General features: G+C 36.7%; 1 protein-coding gene across 2 annotated transcripts in view; it reads right to left on the bottom strand.

The window, feature by feature from the left end:
* MIB1 (MIB E3 ubiquitin protein ligase 1) overlaps positions 1-27,370 on the bottom strand; it is an 83,779-nt gene that overhangs the window by 32,427 nt on the left and 23,982 nt on the right. For both annotated transcript variants that reach the window (XM_086608607.1, XM_086608608.1), the window contains exons 6-12: positions 24,267-24,471; positions 22,549-22,732; positions 22,110-22,254; positions 20,809-20,942; positions 19,664-19,771; positions 15,727-15,924; positions 13,073-13,224 (exon numbers count right to left, since the gene is read on the bottom strand). In XM_086608607.1, the coding sequence (XP_086464733.1) occupies positions 13,073-13,224; positions 15,727-15,924; positions 19,664-19,771; positions 20,809-20,942; positions 22,110-22,254; positions 22,549-22,732; positions 24,267-24,471 (1,126 nt within the window). The remainder of the gene's footprint in view (positions 1-13,072; positions 13,225-15,726; positions 15,925-19,663; positions 19,772-20,808; positions 20,943-22,109; positions 22,255-22,548; positions 22,733-24,266; positions 24,472-27,370) is intronic.

Below are 27,370 nucleotides of genomic sequence, written 5' to 3'. Positions count from 1 at the left end.
CTGCTACCAACTGCAATTTGACCACAGAATGACTTAAACGGGGAAGGTTAGGGGTTTGTGAGACGGTTTTGTTTGTTTGGCCTTCTGGGGTTTGTTTGTTTTTTTACAGAACAGATACTTAGCATTAAAAAAAAAAAATCACAATCAGCATAAGCACATTTAACTTAGATCGCCACCGAAAGACACAATCCCACTTTTCCCTGCACTTCGGTTCCTGTGTTATGTTGGCTCTACACACACGTCACTGTCTAGTGAGTGAAGCAACCTGCCAGACTTTTGATTTGGCAAGTTTCCTTTCTGACAGATCAATGAGATAATCCAACTTACCCTGCGACTTCACGATTACTAGAAGCAATAGGAATAAGGAAATGATGAAGCTAGAGCTGCAGGGAGGGCAGACAGCTTCTTCCAGAAGCCAAGTCTTACATCAGCATAAACTTATCAGGAATCATATCTCTAGGGGCTGTAATGATTCAGTTCACTTCCTACTACAAGTTTCTCTACTCCTCTGCCATTCTCCTCCCTCAGGTCAGCTTTCCACTGTCTCAGCGTGACATGGTTTCATAATGTAAGATATTTTACAGCAATCCTGGCTTGAAGTATTCCTCTCACAACGTGCACATCCTCTTCTCCACTTATTCCCACCCCTGGCTCCTGTTCACCTGTTTCCTGTTACATCCTCAAACCGCCGAAGGAACACATCAGATTTAAAGATAGTTTCCATTACAAAGTTTTCTTCTAATGCTATGTGGTCTGACATGCATTTTACAACACAACAGAAGCCAGGTTACTTTTTAGTAATCCCATTCTTGTCCTCTGCTCAAAGAGCTCCCCAAAAAAGTGGTCCCAACACAGCATCTAAAAAGTCACCCCTTTTTGTTGGATTGTTTGTCATACAGAATATTACTCTGAGCCTGCTCACTGTGAAGCCAAAGAAATATTTGTACCAACACAGTGCAAGAAGTAACACAGGAGCAGGACAGTGCTATTTTTGGCAACGACATGATCTTAAGCGCACGTCAGCACACAACTTCCAGCCAAGTCAGTTCCCTGATCTGACTCACACCACGCTCACTGTGCAGTACGGGGAGTTATGCTGGAGGAACGAAGAAGCAAGTATCCCTCAGGAACAAGTAACAAAGGATAGACTAGTACCTTAGACTGGTATTACTGAGCATGCTGTATCTTGAAATTAGAGTTTAATATTTCATATCTGACTGATGGCTCAGTTGGCACAAGTTTAAGTAAGCAGGCTGTTTCCTTCTTTTTGACTCTCAGATTTTTCAAGTATCTCTTGCTACTTGAAAAATCGATTTCAATGTACATGACATTAAAAAAAACAATGAGGTACATAAATCTACATGGAATTCACAAAAACATATTCTGTATTAGCCTAGATCTTACATAACAATTTTGTCTTCAGTGTATGATTATGAAATTGAAGAAAGAGAAATGAAAAAAATATAACTTCTACCAGAAAGCTACACTGCAACAGAAGTTATGGGATAAGCAGCTACCAAGCACAGGACAAAGTCAATACAAAAAGAGGAAGCTAAGAAAGTATAAATTCCAGATAGTGGTCTGGTCAAGACTTTGCAATTCACTCTCTACCCTACAGTACCGAACTTTAATACATTAGTAACTACTAATTACATCAATATTCTTTGAGACGACATTATAATAAGTTTAATTTCAGTTGGAGAGATTTTCAGCTTTTTCACTCTTCTTGTTCCTGAGCAACAAAGAATTTTGTTTGAAAAATACAAAGTCTTGAAGTATTTGAGCTCCTGACTGTTGTACTTAAATGGCTAAATTTCAGTTATTTTATTCTTTTCTGAAGAGAACATTGCATATACTCCCTGCGACTATGAAAATCTCTTTTCATATTTTGAATGCATAGTTATTAGTCTTGTTATAGACCACTTTCGTACACATGAAAGTCAGATTAATGGACTAAGCTTTTCACTCGATTTATTATTTTCTTCTAAAACATTTGAGGTTTTTCCAAGAAAAGGAGCACCTAATTTACACGTGTATTCATTTTTATAAAGTAATTTTATGGCTAAGCATTATAAATAAAAGCCTATGGAATTATTAAACATAATAGTATGGAATTACATGAATTTACTAATTAAAGGGTTCTCAAATAATTTCTAACTTGATTTGAATACGGAAACGCGGTGCCACAAATTGGCACCAACTTCTCAGCTGCAACGCAGCAGTACGATTTGCAGTTGAAAACTTAAAAAGTAGATGTAGAACGACGCTGTTTAGACTCCAGGTTACTGGGCGCGATGTTACTCATGGCCTTTTTCTCTCACCAAGAAAAAAGCAGGTTACACAACCTGCCGTGGCAGCGCAGGGTATTTGTTGTTCCCTATCTGCGTGAAGCCCTTGCCTCGCTACTAGCAGGGCTGCCTTCCCGCCCCCACCTCCCCCCCTCCCAGTTTCTAAGTATAGTGACAACCTCATCAGGGTATACTAGTAGCAGCGCAAGCCCAGTGAAAACGTGGGAAACCTAACTGGAAACACGAGCGCCCGCTTTATTTGGCAGCGCCGAAAAACCCCGGGGCCAAATGGCCGGGCGGCGGTGGCGGTGCAGGCTGCGCAATCAATCGGCAGAGCGGCGGATCGAGCTCCCTCCGCCGCCGGATCGACACTCGGCAGCTGAGAGACTATTTTTTGCAATGGTTGACTAAATATGGTCAGGGAAGAGAGAGGCACACGGGAGCCTGTTTGCCTGGGAGTGCGTGTTTCAAATGCTTAGCTGCCTATAAAGCCGTCACAGTTCTGCTCGTGCCCTCCGAGTGGGAAATACGGCCAGTGTCTTCCGTAGGGTGCGTGCGGGAGCCCTGACCTCGCCCGCAGACTTGACCTCTGAAGATGGAAAGTGGCTTCCACACAGACCTGCCTACACTTGAGCCTGGGAACATAACCTCAAGCAAGAAAAGATGCAGTGCAATATCTAAGGAACTAGAAGAAACCAATATTTGCCGGGGGAGGGGGGAGACGATCGCACTTTTTTTTTTGAGCCTTTTTTTTTCTTTTTTCTTTTTTTGAAAAGACTCCAACTTTTGGGGGCTTGGTTTTGGTTTTTTTTGTTGGTGTTTTTTTTTGTCCTTTTTGTCTGTGATTATTTTCATCTGACAGTGGGCTAAGTTCACCTTCCCTTGGCTTCCTAGCATCTATCCTTGGAGTCTTAACTCTCAGTCCAGCAGACATAAGGTATAATTTCTATACAACATCATCCATATTTTAGCATTCCTAGAAAGGCAGCAGGTGCCAATTAGGCACCGGTCTTCATGCCTTTTTTTTTTTTCCCTTTTAAGTCTTATCTATTTAAGGTGGTGAGGTACTGTACGCACCGACACTCGCCCCCCCCTTGCCTCCCCCTCCCATGTAACGAAGAGCTGATTCAGCGAATAGAGTGAGAGCGCACTCAGGATGAGATGGCTGCTGCTGATGTGTCTCTAGGTCATTACCTCTCTTCCAACTGCAAATGCTGCATGATACTAAGCTTACAGGTAATAGAACATCAGGAGACCTGCATTATTCTGCACGTTTAAAGGATGCCTATGACTGTCTGCATGTATAACTTATTTACTAGAATGTTTTTTTTATTGTTATATTAATCCCTCTACGCTGGGAACAGCTTTATTTTGAGTGTGCTAAAGTACCAAGCATTTGTAGTGTAAAGAGCAGGTTGAAAGAAAACAACATTAGTCCAAATTTCATAGCAAAAAAAAAAAATCCCCAACTTGCTTGGTAGGCAGAATTCTTTTTATGATGATAAACTCAAAAACTGCAATGCCATTAACTGGTTGTTCGTTTCAGTTAAATATATTTTTATCTTCCTATGCACAACTGAAAAAATTACCAACTTTAAAAAGAAAATGTAATAAACAGTGTGGTAGTGCAATGCTGAGATCTAAAGTAGGTCTTGGCAGTATTTTCAAGGTGCTTTATCTCAGATGTACATGAAAACAACCTACTTAAAAACTAGAATGTGACTGCTGTGATTCTAATGCTGCATTGCTGTTTCTCCTTGTAGTACTGTGCTAGCTATCGCTACACTCTGATTTGCTCTCTATCAGCTGCACTAGGTTTTTGTCAGGAGCTGCAGAAATTCTTACTTTCTCTGCTCTCAGCTTTCCTTATGACTATTACATTTTCTAATTGTTAAGCTTATTTCAAATTTACCTTCTAATGCTGTAAAGACAAAGCTTACTCTTTGCCATTACCCCAGTCAACTCCTAAAATACAAATTAAGCAACCATAAGCTCTGGTAGCCCTTTACAAGTCAAACCCGTGCTGTACATCAAATATTTAACTACCATTCCAAAGCAAGGCGCACAGAGCCCGACGAAACAGGGTTAAACTTGGGGTTTCTTTGAGCATTTCGTTGGTTGTTTTTTTTTTTAGTTGTCAAAAATATTTCAAGTGCGGCCAAGATTTTGACTGAAGCAGGTGAGTGCCAACTTTAAAAAATGAGAAAAGCTGCTGGCAGAAGTGTTGAATAGGTATTAGCTTTCACATGTGACCTTTGGCCTAACAATCCAAATCCTGTCACAGCAGTTAGAGGTTGTTTTCTTAATTCAATGTCATCATCTTTATGATAAGCAGGATCACCAGTGGCATGTGCTGGTTTTTGGGTTTTGTTTGTTTTGGTAGGTTGTTTTTTTAAAGCCACTCTGAACTACACTGGAAATAAGTATAAACCTGCAAAGAGTTTGCAGAATACTGGATGGGATGCAAAAAGCATGGAAGTAGGATTTGGGAGGGTAGGAAAATAAGTTTATAACTGCCATATTAGACAAGTCTATACTTCCCTTCAGGACACCAGATGCAAACTGCACACCAGCATGGAAATCCACTAGAAGACATGAGAGGAAGCTCAAGTTTTTACAGTGGAATACAACTTCGAATTCCAAGAAAACACATTGCAAAGCTACCAGCGATTCAACTCTCCACTCAAACGTAGGCACTCAGAAGGAACAGCAAGAGGCTGCAAAAATCTGGAAAAGCACTTCTAATGTCCAAGCCATCCCAGACCAATGAATTGTACCGGCTTTAAGCCACTGAACAGGTAAATTGCATTGCAAAGTTCAGTTAGGATAAGAAGTTTATTTTCTGCTATCAGTTAATCATAACATCATTCTTCCATAGAATTGTCAGCCTGAGTTTTACCTAATGACAGCAACAGAAAGCAGCAAAATACTTTTCAGGTTCATCTGACAGGTAGTCGAGCAACTCTGTGTGTACCTGCTCAGAGTACATACTTCTTTATGTACCCATATGAACATACAATGCTATGGAATGTAAAGAAGTATGTATTTTTGGCAGGCACGGAACACCCAGTAAGAGGAAACTAAACAGCTGTTGGAAGAAACAGGTTTCCCTCTTGTTTGAATGACATTCATGTGACAAATTAACTTGCTAAGGGTCAGCTGGTATTGCCAAAATAACCCATACTTGTTAGTAACAAATCATGAAACATTAAATTAAGCGGCTGTAAAAGTGGGTAGAAAGAATTGTTCACAGCTGATAAGCAGAACATTAGTTGTAAACAAAAGAATTCAAAACCAGGCTGGAAATGAACCCTGGAAATGCACCGATTAAGACTGCAGCATAGCTGCAAAATTTATCACCACCAGTACTCCTCACTTAATAGATTCTAAACTTATCTTAAAAGCCTGATTATCAAAACATATCTCATTAAAAACAAGCCATCGTTTTAATAATCACAGCCAGCTCTGTGTACTTCAGATGGTAGTATTTAAATTTACATCTGGCATAGAAATTTAACCTACCAGTTGCAAGTAGGACCCAAGTAGAAACAGCTAAGAAATTCAGCCTATAATTTAGAGAAAAAGCCAAGTTAACTGAGTATGATAACTTCTGCAATTTAATATGAGACTTAAGTTAGAATTTTATCCAAATCAGCACTTATAATGCTCACTGAGCTCTTCGATACAAAGTGCAGCGTCAGGTTTATGCACAGAAAGTGACAATACAGAGATTTCTAGGCCACCGTCGCTAGTCAGCAGATTAAAGCTATTGACAGATTCCTAAATGAAAACACAAATGACAACTACAGCCTAGAAGGTAAGTTATCTTAAATATTATTTTCAAATAAGCTGAATTTATTTTAAATCCAAATTTAAGAAAATTGGCCATGAAAATATAACTTGTAGCATGCTATTAGTAGCATCCAGAAAATTGTTAAAACTGTATGAGAAATAAACCTGCAACAGTTTCAAGTATTAAAAGCAGTATTAAATATACCAGTGCATAACCTCCCTAAGTAAAGACGGTCAACATCAGATTCAGGAATAAGGAAAAATATGAGGAAAGACCTCCCGGCTCATCAACCCAGCCATTCCTGTTCATGACAGCAGCCTTCTAAAAGGCAGTTATTAAACAAGATATGTCTATGATAAATAGGCACATTCGGTCCAGATGAAAGATTCTAACTCTACGCTTGTGCTTACTAAAATGTCTAGAAGGGTAAAAAAAAAGGCAATGCACCATTTTTAGATGGAGAATCTTATTTTTAAATACTCATATAATTCTCAAATAGCTAATACTATACATAGCCTGCTATTTTTATTACCCAAAACTACAGAATAACATATATATACACACAAGAAGAAACATTATCTTATCAGAACCATTTTCTAAAGTAAAACATTAGGCTTTTGTTTTAAAGCTATTTTTCTTATGAGCAGATATTTTGGCACCAAGACTGCAATACCTTAACAACTAAATTAAATCCTTTTTTTTAGTGAGAAACAAATCAAATTGTAGTAGCTTTTCTAAGTAGAGCAGTGCTACTGAACTTGATCATGCTTACAGTATGAAAAGCCATTCGGTATTACCAACAGCTTTACAGAGGGGTTAATTGCTAAGCATTTACTTCTTTTCCTGAAGAGTTCCAGTCTTGACCCCCAATTTGTTTGGCTATACATGATATAATCAGACCAACTTTTTAACAGCTTAAATTTATTTTGAATGGTTTTTGGTAACAATTCCTCATGTTGTGTTTTTTCTTGTATTCTTTGTATAACATTGCAATGCTATTCCGAAACAAAATGACAGTTCAGGGTGATACAAAAGTTAAAATTATATGTTGACATTGCTTCCTGCTAGTTCATGTTAGCGTATCTCTAAGAATACATATCCAGTCACTCTAAAATGTCACATCCATCACTTAGATCAGCTGTTCAGTTTTAACTGAGCACACGTTGAACTTTGGGCATCTGCTGACACAGTTGTAACTCAAACATTTCAACTGTGTGACTGACAGGGATAACAGATGCTGACATTATCAAATGCTACACGGCTTTTTTTCCACAGCCGTTTTTTGTCCCGATATGGCCAGTACATGAAACTGTATTGCCATCCAAAAGCGCACTTGAGCAGCTGTATCTGTAAAACAGTTCCTGTATAACCAGTAAAAATAGAAACGAGTTTTATAGCCATCTTTAATGCTGAAGTCCAAGCGACACACCTGCTATGTTTCTATTAGGATACATGGTGTTGGGAATATATTTACATAAATCTTCTCACCAGCATCAGACTACGCAACAAACAGATGTAGACTATACTTGACACACTCATTACTAGTGAATGGCTTGAACTAAGGTTGCCCCCTACTTCCCACTGCAGTCAAAGCTCAAAAACAGTTCAGTATACAACATAAAAAAACCTATGTGAGCATGCACAAACATATTAAGGACCTTAATTTAGAGGAAATCGGACACAACTCCAGATAATTCTTTAAAAGTTGTATTTTTCTGGCATGAAACGTTTTTATATATATGATCAAGGTAAAAAAAAAAATCTATCCTGCCAAATTATATAATCATTCCTAAACAGTTAATACTAACCAGAGATACAGTAATGGAATTGAAAGCACTTGACATTTATACTTGTGCTAACCAACTACAGCATTAAAGCAGCTGCAAGAGGGAACCTGGCAGAAAATGAAGGGGGGTGGGTGGGGGCAACGAGGAGAGGGTAGGGGGGGACAGGGGACAGGACCAAAACCTTCTTCAACAGTAAAACTTTAACATAAAGAGGCAAGGGAGCTCTATCTAAGTTGAAATTGGAAGACTACAGTTTCTGGTCACTACTCTAGAATTTCATTATTGCAGGCAGAAAAAAGTTAAGACTAACTATAATTTGATTTGAGACTCATCCAAAGTGCCTCAAGGAAATACTCAAGGAAGGAACAAACCTGGATACTGTGCAGGCCTTTCTGGTACACAGCTTTCCATTTTGCAGTCTCCAAATTAGTGAAGGAATTTAAATTTGCATTGTCTAGAAACAAAACATGTAACACAGAAGAAAGCCATATGTTCTTTGTGAACTGTTCATGTACTTAAAATGTGTTACTGAATTATAGTCTTCCTGTACTCCAATGCTTTGCTAAAGCTGGTAAAATGGAACCAAATCACCTCTTCAATGGATTTGGTCCCCTTCAACCAGCTGTAGCTATGCATTGATCACTACAAGATTTCTCATATTTTTAAAACTGGACACTAAGTCTGCTCAGAGTAATTATGCAGTCCTCTCTGCAGTTGAGTTCAATTATTCTAGACAGCTTGAAGATGGAAGGTAATAAGGAGTGTAGCAAATTCTGTATTCCAAAATTTCAAGGTTGTGTTTGTAAGTAAATAGCTACTGTTTAATATTCTGTCTACATTCAGTGAAAATTGATCTCTTACAATATTTATAAAGAAGATAGGTAAACAATGAAATAAACACATTTTCCAATGCTTTATCGTGTCTTGTATTTTTCCTCAAGTCTGTTTCCCTTTGTAGCAGAACCAACAAAAAAAAAACCTGATGAGAAGGAAGCAATCATGAACAGTATTGGTATTGTAGGGCAGGTCTACTTTCTGCGCACCTCTTTTCCTTTCACTCCCCCCCGCTTTTTTTTTAATTGCACAATGGAGGAAACTCCACAGGGTAGGAACTGTATTTGTCATCTTGTATATGCTGGACATATTATCTACTATTTAAAGACAACAAATTTGTCACTGACCTCAACAGCTACAGGCTAATCTGCCTTCTAATTATAGGTCCACTCATGGAGATTATATTCTTTCTGCAAACCAACTTGAACAAAAGTTTTCTTTCAAAGCATTTTCTGACATAATACTTTAAGAAGAGGGGGTTTAGAAACATGCTTTTTTTTTTTGCACTTAGCTTCAGCAAAGCTTCAACCTACACTTACTGCCAGAAGTGCAAATATGAAAGCAAAAAAATAATTTTTACTGGTTTAGAAAATAAGTGTACAACTCTTCAATTACCTCACAACTTGTTTCTGTGAGGACCTCCATGACAAAGCAGCACAAAAGTCCAAGGCACTCATTAACACTAAGTACAAGTGAGAAACTCCACCTCTCAAACATATCACTAAAACTACTTAAAAATTCCACTGCCAACCAACTCAAACCATCTGCAAGTCTAAAAACAGGAGAGATCTACTAAATAAGACAACCACAGGGAAAAAGTATAATTCCATTTCAAACCACAATCTCCTATGTGCTAGTTTATGAACATAAAGATGAATTATTCCTTGCTATTGGGCAGCAATATATGAAATCTGCATCTTATCCCATTATTATTTTTTTTTTTAATTTAAAGTCCAGCAGAATTTATTACTCCGAAGAACTAGTGGTATGCCATGTGCGAAGTCGGGTCAGCTCTAAAAGCAGCCTCTATTTAAGATGCTGGCTGCAGTGTGAATAAAGCTCTTGTCACAAGATACAATGCAAATCTGAAACTAACTGGGGCAACGGATATAAAAAACGCCTACACTTTGCAGTCATGTCTTCAGCTCAAAAATCTGAAGTCACAGGTATGTGAATAGATCAAACATAACCAAGAGCTGATAACATGAAAAAATAACCAATCTGTACAGTATTTTCAAATGTTACTCTTTTCTTCTGAAAAAATCTCATTAACACTGAAACAGCAAAATCTGCCAAGCTATGAGGTTCACAGTACTTTGAAAAAAGTCCAAAATAAATGCACTTTTAATAGGACTGACTCAGTTAAAAATCAAGAATAAACTATGTAATAAACAAATCCTAACTTCCCCACACTTCATTTCAAATTCCTTTTTAGCTCTCCCATGCACAAGTTTAAACCTACCTACAACAAAACTGAGTAACAGTCAATCTACATTTCAACATTATACATTAGCATGAAAACCAAAAGTTCTATTTCTATACCAATTCACAAGCTATGAACAGAAGCAAATTATTAAAAGGAGAAATATTCCAGTAATAACAGGACGCTCCCCAAATCACACTACACCTTGACTTCTGGAAAACACTGCCAAACTGTCATGGAAGATTAAGTGCTGAGAAGTATCTAAGCTATTAATAATAAATTGCTATCTGTAGTATTTATCTAATATTCAACTGTTAAAAATAGAATATTTATATTACTTTTCATATGAAAAATTTTTTAAAAACCTTTCAAATGTTCTCAGCACAGTTTGTATGGTTGTCTTTTTTTTTCCTTGGACGTCTATCTCCCTACTCTTAGTAAAGGTCAGAACTCAAGCAAGAAGCAGAATAGGCTTTGCACTGAAAGTGACGTTGGTTACAAATACATATTTTATAACGACTGTAAAAAATTCTAGAGAAATCTAGTTCACTTTATTGTGGTATCCATGCACTTAAAACACACATTAATTTTATTATCAGTAATAACAGGAAGATGGATGTGGACTTCAAAAATATTTACTGTGTAGGTGAGTATTGTATTTTTATAAACGTACAAACATACACACACGCTTATATACATATATGAATATATGTTTAACTTTCATAGATAACATTTCTTTATATATTTGACCTTAAAGGGAATTTAGTGCACTGTATTCCATATAAAGCACCACAGCCCCACAAGAACTCCAGTTTAGGTGGAGCAGGAAAGCTTAGATTAAGAAAGATAGGTCCTTAAGTAAGGTTTAAAGCAGAATATCTTACGTACTGCTTGTGATACAAGCTAAAGTTCAGGTGGTTATTTTTAACAGTGTTTTAAATAGCTTGTGCTCAGTGCCTTTAACAGATTAGCAATATCCATTGTTCTATATCAGATTAGAAAAGGAAAGTGGCAAATATAAAAACCTGTGGTTTCATTCAGAAAGAGGTCAGTAGTAGAACTACAGAATCAACAGTGAAATAAGTGATCATCACTTAAGTCTTATAGAAAGTAAAACTTCTAAGTGAATCAAATTGTTATAATGATTTTTTTTGGCCAGAACAAAAAAAATACAGTAAAAATGTTTCAAAATAGCTTTCTTTTGGGTTTATTTTCATTAATTTCTTCCCAGGTTGATGTATAAAGTATGTAAAGCTGTGAATAAATGAAACTACTACTACTGTGACGCAGACAAGATTCTCTTTTACATGCTTCAGAAGTACTCAGCTACAACTGCAACCAAAAGAGTAGACACCTAACAGCTTTAAGTATCTAACTGTTTTAGATGCAAGTGAAAACCTACGCATGGCGGGGGGCCCTACATGACATTCAAATCACTAATACTGGAAATATTTTCCTACTTTTCCAGTAAAAGCTTTTGTAAAGGAGAGGGGACTCTGGGGGAAAAAAAATTTAAAAAATCAACTAAAAAAAAAAAAAAAAATCGCACTATGCCTCACATTCTTACAACCACCAAACTGACCCAGTCTGAACGACAATTCGGATTCCTCCATCAAAGAAAGAGTCTGCAGCTCCTAAAACATTCACCCACAGAAAAATTTTCAGCATCCCTATGAAGAGCTTTTTTTCCATACACTTAGCCTGCATTTCATATTGAGATCACAATCACACAAACCAACTACCACACAAGCCTAGGGAAAGTATCGCAGAACAAAAGACCAACAAAAAAATACCCCACCGAGGGAGACAGGAAACAGTACTCCTGGCTAATGCTGTTATGTAAATATGGAGAATTCACATTAAGAGAATAAGTTACCAAGTCAGACTTGAAAGAATTGTCTCCTGGATGCCAAAAGTAAGTTCACCAGGTCCTTGATAAGTTCTCTCATAGACCTTTTACAGTTTTCTACAGTGTTCCTAAACACATTTATTGTTCCTATCAACACTTCCAACCACTACTTTTACTTTGTGAAGTGTGATTCCATTCCATATACTTATATAAATGCTCTTGGTCTTAAGAGCTATGTTCTAAGAGATTAACCCAGATTTTATTCCTCTACTTCAATATACAGCCTTATTTTCCAATTTCACTCAACCGAAAAGTAGCAGAATTGAGTAAACAGCACACACATTTCCTATTCCATATAAACTATGTCAAATTCTCCACTATACAATTAACATATTATTGAAGTCTTGCTAGACTAACAGTTCTGAAGAATACATTTATCCACAACATCAGCAACCAGCAACATAGCAAGTTTTCCATGAAGTTCTATGTATGCAATAGTTTCTGAAAGCTATCTTAAGATTGAATGTAGACATATAGTATGCAGCTGGCACAAAACAAATTATGCCTTAAACCTAACTTTTTCAGATAAGCTGCTATATAAAAGCTGAAAAAAGAAATTCCTTCTATACATCCTTTTAAGAAAAATTTAAATGTTCTTATACTGACGAATACAATTTAATGCAATAATCCTTTATAACTGCATAGTATCTTTAATAAATATTCAGAAATATGTACTTCTTAAAAACTCAGATCCCTTTCCCAATTTCAATATCCAAGAAGGGAAACATTTTTACAAATCCTATCTTAGGATCTTAACTTACTTATCAAAATGTTTATTAGCAAAATTTTACAGCCACCATTTGATATTTCCTAGGGATTTGGAGTTACCTGAACACAGCGTTAAACTGAGTAGACTAGTAGCTTCATTCTTATAACGGCTTCCCAAGTATTAGAAAGATGCATACCTAAGCAACATCAACATTTAAGAAATATAGGCAGGTTTAAGGATCTTGTGCAAGAATACTGTAATTCTGTCCTCCCAGGCACTTGCTTTCCTTTTACAAATGATAAAATAACCCTTAAAAATCAAATCTTTACCTAGGGTTTCCTCTTAGCGCAGCATGGTGAAGAGCATTAAATCCATTGTTGTTGGTGATAGTAACATCTGCTCCAGCTTCTAACAATACAGCAAGGATGTCATCACGCTTCTTACTTATTGCATCATGAAGTGGAGTGTCACCTTCAGAATCCTAAAACCAGAAACAGCTTACATCAATTTTTGCATGCATTCACATTAAAGAAAAAAGATGCTTAAATATCACTAGGAAAAATGACTACATAAACACAAAACAGCTCTTTGGACCTTAAAGCATTGCTATACTGCGACGTTCAGAGCAAGCTGCTTCTCATCTTGCTCTGGTTCTGCAAATGCTTCAGTGTATAATCCTGCCCAGGGCTCCAGTATTCTACAATTATGCTACTACCAGAACTCAAAGCCAGAGCTCAAGGCATACTTGAAGACACTGGTGTAGACATCAACTTCTCTGTGCCTCGTATCCAGATGGAGTTGGTGCCCAATTTATGAGTAATAAGGACAGCAACAAGAACTAACCCAACAGAGAAGACATTAGTCAGGCAGAAGGAGGCAGGGAATTTTGAATAATTAACGCTCAGAGTGAGCCAGCAATTAACCACGTAAAACACAATATCAAAAAGACAGTATGAAATAAAAGCGTAAGTAAATAAAAATAAAATGCAGTCCAAGTAATAAACTTAGACACATCTGTTGTTTTAACTGAAGCAGATGATTTTCCAAGCACCAAAGGCCAATATCATATGCAATATTAAGCTTTTAAAATTTGTTATGGTTAACACCAGATTACATTACACAAGGTCCATGAAAATATTTCAATGCATAATCGAACAGGCAAAGAATTTATATTTTTAGCTTGACATTTTATTTTTTAAATATCCCAAATAAGGGAAAAAAATACTTTTTATTACTAGAAGCATTTTGTACATTACTTATTCAAAGACTCAAATGGTTGGACTGAAAAGGAATGCCCTAGACCAACAGTGAGAAAAACACATCCATTTAAGCTTATTTGCTGCTATATAGGCAAACACTTTAGATTTATGCTTCCAGTAAAATTCTAACACCATATAAGTCAGGAAGTCTTTTGTCACTGACACTGACTCAACTGCAAACTGACTAACACAGGAACTGAATGTTTTAGCAATACCCTAATATGAAAACAAATCTTTACAACCTTTACAGTGAGAATCCAAAAGTGCCAAACAGAAAGTGCCAGAAAAAAAGGAACACTTGAACCAGTGTCAACCGATTTGCCAAGACTAAATTATGTACTTTTTATTTGGTTTAATTGATCATTATTTCCTGAATTTACTGTTTACAGACTAACATATGTTTCTGTTTACACAGTGAATTCGCTTGAGTAGTACAGTGCTGGCCAGTTAAATTCCAGTCATGCCTCAGTCTGACTCCCCTGTGCTCTCACCCACCACATGAATCACCTACTCACATTTGCTCATCGGAGTTCTTCAGCACATACGCAGGATCTGAAAGTTCATTATTTTCAATGACAATTATATTTTCCAGATGGAGTTTCATAGCACCATTCTACCAAATTTTTCAATCCAGACAGAATTCTATAAAGTCAGATACATCCACTTTGGCTGCCTATATATCACACATCATTATATATTATAGTCACCCTTTATTGGGCTCAACACAAACTTCATTGTATCTACTGTTCCACAAATACTAAACAGGGCCTGGAGGGATGTTAAGCTGGCTAACAGCTCAACCTCAGCAAGAGCAAGACAATACCAATAAAGCCAGCTGGAAGCAGGTAATAACTGATAAATCTTGAAATTAGTGATATATAGTTAAGTTTGCTCATCTTTTGTTATGTGGATATACAGCTTCAAAAAAAAAAAAATCAGTGATTACTGACATGGCAAAACAAGGAGGTAAACATGTTATTACTGTGTTTCTTGATTTGTCCAGGATGAACAGCTGTTGCTTTCTGTTAAAAACCTCTTCAATCTTACCATTCTGCTTTGGTTTACTAACACACTGCATGTGGCTGCATTCAGCTCATGCAGAATGTGGATGCCTGCTTATTTGATGGCAGGTTTCTACTCTACCTTCTCAACAGGAGGCTGCACTCATGTCACAACTTTCGCCCCGTCCATTATAGACAAAACTCTCATGAAATTACGGTATTTGAGGCCCTATGCATGAGGGCTTTCCAGATAAAAGGCTGAACATTTAAAAGAGAATCTGGCTAAATAGTTCTATCAATGATAGGTCAATTCTGAAAAAAGGATTCTTTTAACAAAACACTCCAGAGCATCATCAGCCAAAAAATGCAAACCTGTAGCTTGCAGAAAGAGAAAACGCCTGTGGATTTGACAAAGGAAGAATTAATCTGGAAAGAAAGTTAACAAAAAAACAGATAACTACAATCTGCGAAAATACCAATAAACATCAACTGGCCAGAATAAATCAGGTGCCTATCTAGCTGTCAAGAAAACAAATAGATTTAACAGCATTTTTATTACAGCTGATTACACGTTGGGGTAGAGGCTGGGATAAATAACTTCACAAGGTCTGTTCTTTTCAATCCCATTTTCCAACACATCTATCACCTACACACAGCATCTAAATACAGCAAATCATAAAATTCAGCAGCTAAAAAGTGAATTTATATTAATATTTACTTTACCTGGAGACTAGGATGACAGCCAAAGTCCAGTAAAGTCTTCACAACTTGCAGATGACCTTTGTTGACAGCAATATGAAGTGGAGTCTGCCTGCGTTTGTTGCGAGCGTTCAAATCTGCACTGCCTCGGTGTAAAACCTCTATCACAGCACCCTCATCACCAAACGCTGCATGATGGACAGCCCTGTCTCCATCTTTGTCCTAAAGTAGAAACGTTAATTTGAACCAGTATAGTCTACGCTTCCTTTGCATTTAAACAAGATTAATTTAAACTGAACAATTGTGCATATTTGATTTCTTTAAAGAAAAATTAGACAGTCATGATACCATTCAAATACCTAATTAAAATAATTGCTCAAACCTCAGCAATAGAGGATGAAGAGTCTGTTCATATATATATACACATACATCCTAAGATATTCTATATCATATACAACTATTGCCCTGAATCTGTGTGATGTGTTCATCAGAAACTCAAATGGATTCATTTGGGTTTCTACTACAAAATAACCAGTGTCAAAAAAAAAATCCAACAAACCTCCCACAAAACGTAACACTCAGTAACCCAGAGCAACCCCTCCTGTCACCCACGAAGCATTACAGATTCCAAATCATGGTATAAGACAATTGCCTTGTTCATACAATTAAGCTAATATTTATTAGGGTTTATTATATGTCTTAGTTTTAAATTAATAAACCTCTTCCAAAGGAAATTTGGGATTGATGCTGAAATTAATGAGAAGTTCTGATTTATGATGACGATGCACAGCATTAAAGCTCTGATTAAATTCAATTTGTTTGTTTCATCCAAATTGAGAATTAAAGTATGAAAGTCATATTTGTCAGTTTGGGTTATTTTAACATCCATAAGTGTAGACTGTACTACATAAAACATTTTTAAACATTAATCAAGTGATTTCAACATCAATGGCAGTATACAAAAGCTAAAAGTATAACAGAAGGTATATAACAGGTTTCAGCAAGAGTAACTTTCATAAGCTAGTTTCTAACTCAATTTTTGCACACGGTGAAATATTACTATATATTTGTAGGATTTAATGTTGACAACAGAGAAACTGTTGAAGTGGAAAGCTGTAAGGAAGAGAAAAATCACAAGTGATCAAGGATCTTCGGTAAGCTTAGTTTCTCTTATCAATTTGCCTCCCCTTCAGCAATGTCTTTCAAAGGTAACTTTTATCGTGTGTAATACATTTCTAATGTTTTATATCAATGTAAAAAATAACAGTTCTTTGCATAAATTGTATTTGCACAATTACAAGATAATGAGACTAGTTACAGCATTTAAAAAATGATGGAAGGAGACTTGTCTGCTAATTATCAAATGTATCTTTTTGGAAACACAAATAGTGTTTTAAGGACAGTGAGGGCACTGAACAGCAGCTTCAATAGCTTTTGAAAACAAGATATTTTTATGTCTTCCAAATCAACTCATGCTACGAAATGGTCTTCTAAGATAGCAGGATTCCTTCTCAGGCTCATCTAACAAACAGTCAAAAGAAGCCAAAGCTTACCCATTTGTAATGGGAAAGGATCAGAAAGGGGAACTTCTCTATATTTCTCATCTGGTTATAAAGATCATTATGAGGTGAAACTTATAAAGAGCGTGAAAGCAGTGTTAAACTGCTACAACATTTACATTTATAGAGCCCTTTGCTTCACAGGTATGCGACAGTTTGTCTTTTCATATTTGCCATCTGCAAAGTACACAGATATTTACTGATGAAACCCTATATAATTTATTAAATATTTAACGGTTTTAACATATTCCAATTTTGAGATGCAAACTTCTGACTTTATAAAATCTTAATGTATAGAATTCCTACTTTAATCAGCAGAAGTCCAAGAAAGCACATGCCTTTTTTTTAGCTCAGTATCAAAACACAATCTCAGGAGCTAAATCCCACTGTGTAGTTTCTATACAATAGCCTATCAATAGACCTAGAAAAAGTTATCAATTAATTTAGCATCTGTCCTAAGACTTAGACATAAATCTAAATATTAGAAGCACTATATTTTATACATGCCAACAATATAATATTGTCAGTACTGTCACTATAATAACTGATACCCATTAATTTCTGCAGACTAGAAGGTTATATATTTTTTACTATGTAATATCTACATCAGGCTTTTTCAGCTGTCAGTAACAAGTCTTCTGACTGAAGACAGGCCACTTGGACTCTGCATTAAGCTGTCAGACATAAGCACAAAGGAGACAACAATATAAAAGCATCCCCAGAAAACATTGTGATGAATGTATATACTCTGCAGCAGTGAGTAAGTGTAAACATATCCTACTTAGCTATAAAGCAGGTGAAGTAAGGATTTTTATCCATTGCTTCCATGCCACAGACCACAACAGTGAAGTAAATGGACTAAATTTTTGCTCTCTGCGTAACAGGATGGCTCTGCTGCATCTTCACATCACTGATTTATAGACAGCTGACATTTTTTAAAACCCGAAACATATAATCATTCATCTAATCATGTTTTTATATGATTAATATTACAATAATTATTGCAATTATATAATTGACTGGGAACATCATCTTCACTTAAACAACTCAAAGTCACATGAAAAAGGCTTGAAAATTCAAATAAAATCCCTGAAAATACTTTTTGAATGCTAGTGTTACAATACTTACGAAGCCTGAGCAAACATGAACTCTTAACAATTCTACTGCTAGCTAATTACCAGGTGTATTATCTTGAAGCTGTGTAAACAGTGCTTCTACTTCTGTGTCTAATGCTTCTAACTCTTCTTCATACCAGAGAAAAAAGTATTGGTCCACCACTTGATTAACATGGCAGCTTTGATCCCACAGTACAGATGAAAAGCAGCTTAATCGAGTTTGTAATAGTATATGCTATGTACTGCAGTGAAAGCACTACTTCTAAAATGAAGCTACTTCACAGAAATCTGACCACAGCAAGTATGTACTGCAAAAAATCTAAGCTACCTTTACCATTCAGCAGAAAACCTTTACAAAGTAATGGTGTATCTGTGAATATAAAAATAATTTTAGTTCCAAGGATTACATAATTGCTTCATTAATGTATTAAAGTATTATAACTTCTGTATATCAAATACAATATAAAGCCAAATGCCCAAGCATATAAAGTTACTTTTCTGTTATGCAAACAATCACTGGGCACACTATTAACTTCTACACATTCTATTAGGCTTTAATTTATATTCTTAGTAATCGAAATTTGACAGATCCTTCTTGTGCTTCACAAAATGAGCAAAAGTTGCAATATTCGCATATTCTGTGTAAGTGAGGCAAAATCAATTCAAAATGCAAATATCACAGTATACTGATAATTTTCTCACAAACAATAATTCTAAAAAACCTTAAAAAATAAATACTTCCATTTTGGGTGAAGTTGAAAAAAACCCATCACACTGAAAAACTGGAAGCAGAGTTGGCAGTTCCTACCCAAAGATATTGTCATTATATTTTGCTCAAACTTGCTGTAGTTAAGAGTAGAAAACTTCCTCCGAACTGAATACTACATATAAGAAGCACGGCAAGAATCTGAAGTTAGAGATGCAGCAACCGACAATCATCTTTTTCTCTGAATGCTCCAAGCAGTGTGCCAGCCTATTGCGTTCTACTGTTGAAATGAAATAAAGGAAATAAAAAAGGGGCTTCATCCATTACAATGACATACCAGCTCACATAGGTTTATTATACTAGCATTATATTTCACTTAGAGGTGCTAAAGAACTGGATACTGACCCTTTGTAATACTGTCAGCAGGAGGCTAATTTGGGAACATAATCACAGTAAGAAAAGCAGTTTTTCACTCTCTGACATTTAAAAAGAAGAAAACTCCAATACAATTGTTATCTCTGTATGTAGCGAAGTTTAAAACTTAAGGCGACACAAAGTGCATTTTGAACTACTTCAGTTACCTCTGCTTCTACATCCACGTTCTGTTTCAGAAGCAACTTCAAAATGTCAACGTGGCCATTCTGACTAGCAGCTTGCATAGCTGTGTGTCCAGCACATTGTCCATTCACCTGGAAGCATATAAACACTTTGAGATAAATTGCAGAATACACAAACCTATAAGCCACTTTACATGCAAATGTATAAAAAAAACTTAAAGCAACAGCACGCTTATGAAAGTATCAAATGAACAATTTTTAGACAGCTGCCTTTCTGGCACATATAGATGATCTCCTAGGTCTTCTCTATTTCATTTCTATAGCATTAGCTAGATTGAAGTAAAGAAGCAAGAAATTTATTTATTTCAATAATTAAGACCTCAATGATAGTTGGATTAAAAGCTTTCATCTTTGGGCTACTCTAAAGGCAAGATTTGGAGAATAGGTCTCAATTTTACCAGTCCTCTGCTCTACAATACACTTAACTTCATTTTCTAATTTATGGCAACAACAGGAGTCAATAATGAAAAAAAACAAGCAAAATACCATGTTTTGTATAATTTTGTGCTACTGATGCAGTTTAGTCTCTTACCTGGAAGAATTACTACTGAAAAATATCTGATCGTCATTTTAAAACGTGTTCCCTGAACCAAGTCCTATAATTCTTAAGCATTTTCTTTTAGACTTTTCAGTACTAGGTGATTCAACAAGTTGCTAAAAGGAATGTGACAGATAGTAGATTAGATTACCTACTCATGAGTCAAGGAAAAAAAAAACACACCCAAACAAAATTCACAACAGCAGCAGAAAATATATTGCCAAAATCTACCCTCCTTCCTTCTATCCCCCTCGAAACAAAAGAAGTGGAAGACCCTTCACTAATTGTGTTTGGTTCTCTGCCCCAACTCTGGCAGACAGAGGTTAGAAGGTGTTTTCCTTCACTGTAGACAATAGAGCACAAAATCTGTCCAGCAAAAAAGGGTTTAAAGCACTATTTTCACATCCCCTCCATGCATTTCATAGGACAACAATGGAAGAGGAGACTCTGGAACCAGCTGTACTACTTCTATACACGCACACGAGCGACTGGCAAGGAGCATATAGGATGGCTTCACTTCCATTAGTATTACAGGTCCCCAGAACATGTCCTTCCAAAATAGAACACTCACATCCACATCTGGTCTCTTTAGAAGGTCTTCCACCTTAGCAACATCTCCATTGGCAGCAGCTTTAACCAGTTCTTCATTGAGATCTCCAGATTCTTGAGTTTCAAATAACTTCTTCAACAGCTGGGACAATCTCTCTATAATCATTAAACAAAGGGCAATTAAGATTACAATTCTAATCACACAAGAACAGAAAAATAACAGCCAAATGTGTCATGTTTCTAAAGGCATGTGCATAGTAATACACAAATCACCATAAAATGGCAGCTGTAGGTTATCATTCAGCTTTGAGTAAGTGCTGCATCCCAATATTCTTTGGATAGTTGAGACTGTCACATCAGACACTTAATGAAAGCTGACAATCACAAATAGTTTCTCTATCACAAAATATAGAAGGATGGGGAGGAGGTAAAAATGTAAATTTACATAGAGATATAACAGGCTTTTTAGCCTGCTAGCTTAACTTAGGGTATATCTTGCCTTCTGTGATTTGAAACAGTAAGTTATATTACTCTTCTAGCTAGTTTTATGACCACTGTGACTTTATTGCAGAAAACTCACTCTATGCCTTGCTACAAAAAAGTCTAGAACATTATGTGGACCGGTTTCTTGGCATTAAAAGCAAATATATGAAGAGGAAAAAACAACTATCTATAACCAAAAACTTGAAAAACACTCTAGTTTAGTTGATCTGTGAAACAGCCAACAGAACATAAAACACATTGCGCAGTCTCTCTGCCTCGTTATTAGATAAATGACAGCAAGCTCAACAGAACTGAAATGTGATTACATAGCCACACAAAAAATATCCTGCTATAATTAGTCAAAGGATATCTGACTAAATTTTAAGACAGAAATTTTAAGGAAAGATACTATCCTGAGTAACCGCTTCCAAAAGATGCCTCACTTATGCTTGCTGCCCCACACCACCTGCCAAACAAGGAATCTGCTTGCTCCAGCCAGTGACACTCTCTTCATGCCTTAGTCCCTATTCCAGTCTAATGTCCCTTCTAATCATTTAAATTTTGAAGTCCTTACAGCAGAACTCCAGAGACATACATGCACCGTGGCCAAAGAGAAACCCAAATTCAATATGGAGGTTTTGTACCTTATCAAGATAACATCTCCATACCAACTGCAAGCTTTTCTTGTGTCTTTCTCTAAAGGTAAAACATCAACTAGCTGAACCCCAAGTCTGAGTATTATTAATCTTGCATACAAACTATGTACTAGTACTTATTAACAATTTTTTATTAACACAATTCCTTGCTATACAGACATTACTGGTTATTCTTCCAACTTACCACCAGATGCATTACTTATAGCAGATCCTGCTGATGCCACCTTCGAGACAGCTGCTGGATTATATGTCCAAGATGTCCCACAAACCTCTACCTTTAAGTCACTGTCTGAATAGATCTGCTGGACCCGACCAACTTTACCTAAAGTCTGCATTAAAGAAAACATCAAAAGCAAATAATACTAAAAATAAAATATTTAGAAATCTGAGTAAGTCACAAGTTTTACAAAGCCAGTTTTTTAATAGTACAGTCACTAATACCTTTAGCTAAGTTTCATCAGGCTAAGCAGATTACTACATCTGAGCAAATATTACACCACATGTGACGAAAGGCACTTTCTCTAACTTAGAAAATCTCTCTGACTCCCACACCTCTACCAATCATAACTAGAAATATCATACAAGTTTTACCATTCTGTGAATTCAAACATACAACTACTTACCGGAAGCATTGCTTCAGCCCACTCTCCATGACCTCTCTGAAGAAGCTTTATTCGCTCTAAGTCATAACATACTTGAACAAGGTCACCCACTTGAAATTGAGAGGTACCTCCTTCTGCACCTTGAGCAGCATCTCCACTTCGGACAACATTGGCCTTGGTGAGAACAGCTGGATTAAATGTCCACCTAGGCAATGAATCATTTAAAGTAAATTTTAAACATGTGAAGCAAAACATATGTTTAAATATCTATTGGACTAGATTCTGCTTGTTTGCCTACAAACTTTCTGCAATTGGATACTATGGTACATTTGTTGTTAACCATTTTTTTGCCCACACACTTGTCTGTGGTTCATTAGTTGTGTATTTCCAGGGTAATCTTCAGAGATGTACATTTATAAAGCAATGAAGAAATAACCTGCCTGAGGGGAACCAAGCCGACAACAATACAATAATCCTGAAAGTAGCTACACAGTTTGTTTATTTTGCCAGGGAGAGAAGGAGACAACTTTGGTTGAAAAGAGGAAGATCCAAGCTGTCTCACAAAGGATTGGACTGTCAGGACACAACATGGGAAGAACATGGGATTTTGCTCCCTCCCACTCAAGTCATAAGCTGCAATGTTCAGTTATAAAATTATTCTTCGAACAAATGGATGTCCTAGACATACCTCAATTTTTAACCAAATTATCCTAATTTGTACTATAAATTTTACTGGTTTAGAGGCATTTAGTTGGTTTTATGCCGAGTTATATTCTAACATAGCAATCTCCTTTATGTGTCACTTGGTCTGGGGTTTACTTTTACTCAGCTATCTGATCTAGTTGAGAAGCATCAAATAATCTCTATAAAGGGCAAAGTCAAAGAGGAAACCACAAGACAGAGTAGCTCTTTTCACTGGCTCTGCAGCCATGACTGTCAGAAGAAAAGCTTCTTGCATCCCCTCAGCTTATTCTCTGGGAAAACAGCTTTGTTTTGCATTACTTTGCAATATTAACAAACAGTATTCTGAGGGAAAGTCTGAATGAATAATGCACTGTTAAGCCTTTATGGAGAAACTGATCAGTCCAATATTCCATTCATCAGCTGCTTTTTAAAGATAAGCTCAATACTCGAGAGCAAGACAACACAAAACCACATGTACGTATCAGCTTAGACCCAGCTGTAGAGCTGGCTTTGACCCTGTTTAGCATGAATGCAGCTCATCAAACTTCAAACCTAAACTGTCTGCAGGGAGTGCTTTGGCAACAGATTCCCCAACACTTCCCATTCTAAGTCCATATTTAAATAAACTCACATCACTTTGAATAATACTAAATGCAGATGATGCCATGGTCACTCTGTATTAGACAAGTTTCCCAATATAAAAAGTTTGCCACCTATCCTCTTAACCCATTGCTATTACCATTCCCCTTGAAACCATGGGATTCAAAAAGAGAAATTACTGCTTAACACACTACATTTGGGAAATAAGATAGTCCAGAACATTATTCATTATTTTGGACTCCAAAAAATTTTCACCAAATGAGAGAGGCAATAAACTTCCTTTCTCAGTAAAGCATCTTTAAATCTTCATCACACATTGTAGAAGGAATATAAAAATCTGAAGAAAATCTTCATAGACACAAAAGGAGAACAGAAAGCTTCTGGCACTAAGTGATCATAAGTGCTGAAGGCAAAAGAATTTTGTTAGAATCAATGATGAAGGCTATAAAACAAACCTGTTGCCACTTGGATATTGTACTACAATGTCGTGATCCTCATCAATGCCACAAACCGTTCCAGTTGTTGTTAAAGTTTCAAACATGCCATCAGTCCACCCTCCGTGACCATGCTGCAAAGACTGTACAATTTCCAAATCAAGGTCAATGTTTACAAGGTCACCTATTTGCAGCCCACCAGGGTTTCTGTTACCATTCTGCTCACCTGAAATGGAATAAGAAGAAAATGTTCACATGACGACACTCATTTCCATACAATTTAAAGAACAGAAGTTTATTTCTGAGACTCGATGTCTCTGCGACAGTAGCAGCCAATAGCTACAAGGGAGTGAACTCTCAACCTCTGGCTATGGAATTGTGTGTTTCTTGTACAGTTTTCAAGGCAAATAACAACACCGGTAAATGCTAAATACTTGTGACAGGCTCCACAGTGGACTAACCGGGAAGGTAATAGCTATCATACAGTGTCAGATATCTAGACATATAAAAGTTCTGATAATTTTGAGAGTCACACACAAAGTGTCATCTATAGACTCAGGCTGAAAGATAAGTAGAATGCCCACAGAAAGGGGTTTTGAATTGGGTCAGTCAGTCCTTGAATGCAGAAAAAACACTGGCAAAAGAATTCTTCAAAAATGACCAATGATGAAAATCTTTGAGCTTGTAAATGGCGAGATGACTACAAACAAAAAGCACTGGAAGTCTCCAGAGGAGAGAAAGGGTGAAGAAGAGAATCTGATACTACTGAAGATGGAACTGCTGAGAAAGGAAACGCGCCTGTGAATAAACATTCATGTTCAACGGACTTTGACTTCTATGACCATCTAGTGACTTCTTTCTATCCTGGTCTTAGTTTAAAGGACCTATAGATGGAACACCATTTTCAGTCTGCACCCTTCACAGCAACACACACATAACATGGAAACTGCCACTTCTGCAGAGGACAAAGTCGAAGATTATTTCTTCATAAAAAGCTACGGATACAGAACTCACTAGGTAGAAAACTTAGACAGCAAACATACCAGAGACAGCCCTGATGAGACAGGGAAGCGTAAGGAAGGAAGAGATACAAAACAGCAAAGAATTATAGAAGTATTAGTGGGAGAAAAGGATCTCTAGAGGTCATCTGGTCTGATACCCTACACAAAGCTGAACTAACAACCAGTTGAGGTCAGATGTGGCTTTGCTTATCTGAGTCCTGAAAGCCCTCAAGGACTGAGGTTCCACAACCTCTCCAAGTAACTTTTTCCAGTGCTGCAATATGCAGTTGTAGGTGTAACAGAAGATTTCTTCAATATTTGATCTGAACCTCTCAAGTCACATAAGGTGGCCCTAAGGCCACTACTATTTGTTTTTATGCCATTTACCACTACTGAAATTTTGGTGCCATCATTTTCAATCATCTTTCGAGTAGATGCAGGTGGCTAGTCAATTACCTCTTAATCTCCTTCTTACCAGAATAAACAAGCCCAGCTCCTCCTCCTTGCAAATCATGTCCTCTCAGTCTCTTAACCAGTTTAGCAGGCCACCATCAGATCCTCTACAGTTTTCCAAAACTGAGAGGGTAGGGAAAGGAAGATGAACAGACAATGACACAAACAGGACACAGAATTCTAGACACAGCTTCATCACCATTGAGAAGAGAGGGATAACAACTTTTCCTATTCTGTTGCCCACCATCCTTCCAATACAACCCACTATGAAATTTGCCACATTTGCAATGACAGCATGCTGCTGTCTCATTCGATTTGGTATTTAGTGCAACAGCCAGGTCTTCCTCAGCAAGGCTCCTCACTCAGGCATTCACAATTCCCAGCCTGGGAATTCCAGGTACATAGGCTTATTTCAACCAGAGTGCAAAACTGCACTTCTGATTGAACTCCATGAGGTCTCCATTAATCAAGAAGGCTCTTCTGAATAAAGCTCTACTTTCAACCACACCTTTCTGTCATCTTGCTATCACCTGCAAATTGCCTGGGATTGTATTCTGTCTTATCATCAAGGTGACCCATGCGGTACTGAATAACATGAGTCACAGTATTTTGCCCCAACTACATACTACTCCATATTAATTAGGCCCCTGATGGAGTATTATTTGCATTATACTTCAAATATCGCAGAGCTTCAAAAATAGGTTTCTAATTTTTATTAAGAGCATATATTTAAATTCACAGCATGCATGTATCTGTGAACTACGTTCAGAAGACAAATAAAAGGGACAGATGTTCTAACAAAGAGTAAGACAGAAGATGGAGCATAATGTGGCAAGAATGATGAACTGAGTCCATCGTCATCCATTACAAGCAACTTAATATAATGGAAGGGGAAGAATTTAACAAAGAATAGTCTCCTACTATCTTCAGTGATTAATATTCATGCATTCAAATACGGTATCACCCTAGAAGTACACTACATGCGCAAAACTCAGATCTGTACCTTTAGAGTAAGAATTAAAATGAATAAAAGGCCTGTAGAAGAACCTAAGTGTACCTCTGTAATAAAGAACCAGCAAGACCCTATTATTGCTTTTCTACTTTTATTCATGTCAAACTAAAATGACAAAATTAATTTTAAGTACAGAAGCAAGACACAAAGATCAGAGCGCCTTGGCTTTTCACTTTCAAACCCTTCATCTACTTGACATTACATAGCCAAGTGACTTCTTGGACAATTGTGGTTTTTTTTTTTTAAAAAAAACAGACCTTTACTGTTTTCACCTTTTCATCAATGCTGCCAATAAAATAGTTCTCGCAGGTCACACTTGAAGTACTTGTGCAAGGAATAAGATTAATACTAATAAACAGAGAATTCTCATTGCTTCAGAAAAGTCAGTATTATCAGCTAAATTTTTTTTTTCATGCATTGAAGTATAAGAAGAAATTCGAGAAGAAAAGCAAAATTTTCTGTAGTGTTCAGTTTTATGACCAGGTGTTTTGCCAAAGAACTATACATTAATAATCAAGAAATTTGTGCCAAATAATCTATAAAATTTACCCCAACTTGCCCATATTTCAAAACCACAAACACCTGGTAACTACTTTTTATAATGTACTCTGCACACTCTTAGCCCAGCTAAGACACTACAGAAGTAAGCCAGTGCAATA

The sequence above is a fragment of the Tauraco erythrolophus genome, chromosome 3 (genome assembly GCF_009769465.1).
Source record: "Tauraco erythrolophus isolate bTauEry1 chromosome 3, bTauEry1.pri, whole genome shotgun sequence".
NCBI lineage: Eukaryota > Metazoa > Chordata > Aves > Musophagiformes > Musophagidae > Tauraco > Tauraco erythrolophus.
The sequence above is the reverse complement of the archived record's forward strand: the minus strand, read 5'-3'. Positions and strand labels throughout refer to the sequence as shown.